Source organism: Sitodiplosis mosellana, unplaced genomic scaffold, assembly GCF_009176505.1.
Source record: "Sitodiplosis mosellana isolate CC-2019 unplaced genomic scaffold, AAFC_SMos_1.0 Smas_scaffold_5941, whole genome shotgun sequence".
NCBI lineage: Eukaryota > Metazoa > Arthropoda > Insecta > Diptera > Cecidomyiidae > Sitodiplosis > Sitodiplosis mosellana.
This window is the reverse complement of record NW_022601183.1, coordinates 1-3,502: the sequence shown is the minus strand read 5'-3', so window position 1 is coordinate 3,502 and position 3,502 is coordinate 1. Positions and strand designations below refer to the sequence as shown.

Sequence of the window (3,502 nt, the reverse complement as noted above, 5' to 3'; positions counted from 1 at the left end):
ATTGTCAAATGTGACACACTGATTCATCGAACGCTGTTTTACCGTCACACGTATACAACGAATTCATGTATGTATATGAAATCGCGAACACGAGCGACCAAAATTGAGAATAACGTGTGTGCATGTGAGTGAAAACGCGCTCATCTCGTGCAGTATGTTCGATATTAGAACACTGTCAAAAGAATACGTATAACCAACGAGCACTTTGTACGATTTACGTTCAAAGTATTTGTAAAAATGCAAGCTTTTTTGTCGAGGATATCGGAACGTAATATACATCAACGGCACATTCGAGAGAGCGTTCGATGTATGTGGTGAGTGTGTGTGCGAGTGAAGATGAGTGTGTGAGAGGTAGTGAACTGTCAGGGAAATGAGTTGTTTCTCTTTCTTCTTTGTGAAATTGCCGTGGCGATGAAACATGAAAATAAAGTGTACTCTTCTCAAAAATAATCAAACATAAGAGTAATCGGTTTTATTTGAATAATCAACGGTCTTTATAAGTTAAACAAATCTATCGAAAGCGAGAAAAAAACACAAAAAATGAATCGATAGAAGCGGTAGTTGGTGAATAATAACAAAAATGTTTTGTGCTGTGCACAAAAGATATACAAGTTTGAAGTTTCAATAGAAAGTGAAAAAGAACCAAACACAAAGAAGAAGAAATATCGAAAAATAGAAAAACAATAAAATAACAATATTCCAGTGTGTGTGTCTGTGTGTACAGCAGAACCAACAACAACTGTACAAGAAAAAACTACATGATTGCCGTTGATGCTGCCACCGCCGACATCGGAAAGCGAATGCAAGATTATTTTATCTGATATAGCAAAAGTGCGATGCATAAAGATTTTGTTATTTTTCATTAGAAACAAATCCAATTGTTTAATAATTCGCGATTATTTACAATTTCATTGGGCTCCTTTCAAATTGATGAGAATATCAAACTAAAAGTCATAAAAATGAGCATAATTTTGGATGAACAAATATATACACCGAAGTCAACTGTAATCTGCGTATACCCAATGCACGAAGTAGGTTACATATATTTTTTTGTTTTGCTCAACCCATTCAATTTTTGCGCTGCATCTCTGATTGTAAAGTATTTTTTCTCTCGTAACTTTCAGTTTTATTTCAATCAACATGCAATATTCGAGAAATTTGGTAAACTTCGGTTTGTTGGTATTGAAAAACGTAATGACGTTCGAATTGGACTGATTGAATTTGAAGACGATTCGGTTGCGGATGAGCTAATATCCAAAGGTTATATGGAAATTGAAGACAATAAATGTGAAGTAAAATCATACGAAGAATTCAAACGCAAATCAAAACTAGTTTCGGATACAGTTTTACAACTCGATTGTGCGATAGGCGCGTTGTTACATCCGCCAAAACAAGATTCATGCAAACATATTTTAAATGTGCTGAATGACGATTGCTTACGAGAAATTTTCACAAAATTACATTTGTCGACATTAATGTCAGTGGCAAATGTTTGTATACGCTTCGATCGTGTTGCTAAAGAAGCATTTTCAAGCAAATACAAATCAAAAAAGATCCGTATCGGCGATTTAACGTGGGACCGTAAGCCAACAAAATCACAGGTCACCAATTTTTTCAGCAAATTCGGTTCATCAATTTCATCGGTATCGCTAGTGCACAGAAGTCCTGGCCGTTATTCAGGGAATATAAATGAAGACACGCATCTTGATTTGAGAATTATAAGCAAATATTGCAATGGGCTGAAAGAATTGGAATTTTCTGCTTATCACACACCTGAATCAACATTGAAAGAAATTTTTTTGAAATTGAAAACATTATTTGAAAGATTGAGAACACTACGTGTATACTTCATTAAGAGTAGATCGTTTTTTGAGATAATATCCGCTTGTTCGAACCTTGAAGTTTTAGACGTTCATTTTCATCTCCATGTGGAATCTTTAATTCCATCAAACAGCACATTGCCTAAATTGGTTGAAGCTACTTTTAACTGCTATGCATGTAACGCTTTAGTTTGCGAAGCTATACATAAATTTCTTGAAGTAAACTCAAAATTGAAAGTACTACGAATTACAAGTGCTGATTTCGTCTCGAATTCGGGTTATTTAAGTGAATTGAAAGAATTCGATTTTAAAGTAAATCACCTTGAACTTCAATCTATTGTGGCTACACTGAGTTCACCGAATATACAAATCGAGAAACTGAAAGTGAGCTTAAATTCCGCTTTTTACACGGAGTTGACTTACATTCCTACATTTGGAAATATTACAGAATTTCGTATGCGAAACCAGATGCCTACGTTTGATGAAATGTGGTATTTACTGGAACATATGCCAAACCTGGAGACATTTCATATTTCATATAAGTTTCATACGAAGAACGAAACACTTATGACGATCAAATCAATTTTACACCATGCATCACATTCATTGTCAAAATTGGTGTTCGAAGGATGGCAGTTATTTATTAAATCAGATAAACGTCCACATTTTTCGTTTCCCATCGATGATGTGGAGTACTATGAAATTCTGAAATCGGTTGAAGATCGTACTAGTGGCATCAAACTTACAATTCAACTCTTTTTCCATAAACTTCTTCACGATGAATATGTGAAGAATACGCAAGCAATTTATATTTTGAACACAGTCCCCAAATTTTTAACCATTGAACAACGAGTTAGCGCAAAACAATTTTTTTATCCTATTTAACAAATTGTATTAGTATTAAAAAAATGCTTATTCAGACACGTGCATTCATCAAAGCATGTGCATTCATTATATCACGTAAATTACGTTAAATAAGTGTAACGACGAATAAGTGTGATGATATTCATGCAGTCTGTCCGTGAATCGACCAACAATAATATATGCATTTTGTTCTAAATTTAAAATGATGAGTTCTCGATTCTAAAATAGTACGTGACTTTTGCAAAAGTTATTTATGATCTTGATTCTTTGTTAGTTTATCAGTTTGTCAGTTGATCACGATTCCATTTACATTGTTCTTGAATTTCGCTTACTCAGTTTTATAGTTGCATTTCAGTTTCAATTATTGTCACGTTTGTTTCATATATATAGAGCTTTTCAAATATGCTAAAATCAGTTCAGTTTCTGGAGCTAACATATGCACTTCAAGCATTTTTCAAAGGTGTCAACTGTGAACATTAAAATATGAAGTCTCTCTTCATTCTGAGTTTTATTCTCAGTTGCTCCGCAAGCAACTTCTTAATCTACGATTTGCCAGCCGACCATTTTGATGTGGCTTACGGTACGGATCGTCCAAGTAGTGAATTCGGTCACTTCCATGCGTATGTGGAAGTCGATATTGAAAGAACCCAAAGAGATGATGAGTTTTGGGTAAAAACTGAACCAGGTGATTTGCGACCAGGACAAATCCGTCAGAATTTTATACAGCCACATGGAACATACTATTTTGATGAAAATGAAAATGAAAATGGTAAGTTTGTATTGTTGTTTTACTGCACCAATCGAACCAAAATCCAAAT

The 3,502-nt window shown here is 34.3% G+C and overlaps 1 protein-coding gene across 1 annotated transcript; it reads left to right on the top strand.

Moving 5' to 3' along the window:
- Positions 1-141: 141 nt before the first annotated feature.
- On the top strand, positions 142-2,887 carry LOC129573090 (uncharacterized). The gene is made up of 3 exons (XM_055453287.1): positions 142-802; positions 867-1,031; positions 1,125-2,887. Exons 2-3 carry the CDS (start codon positions 960-962, stop codon positions 2,703-2,705), a joined length of 1,653 nt encoding a protein of 550 aa, XP_055309262.1. The 5' UTR covers positions 142-802; positions 867-959; the 3' UTR covers positions 2,706-2,887.
- Positions 2,888-3,502: the final 615 nt, after the last annotated feature.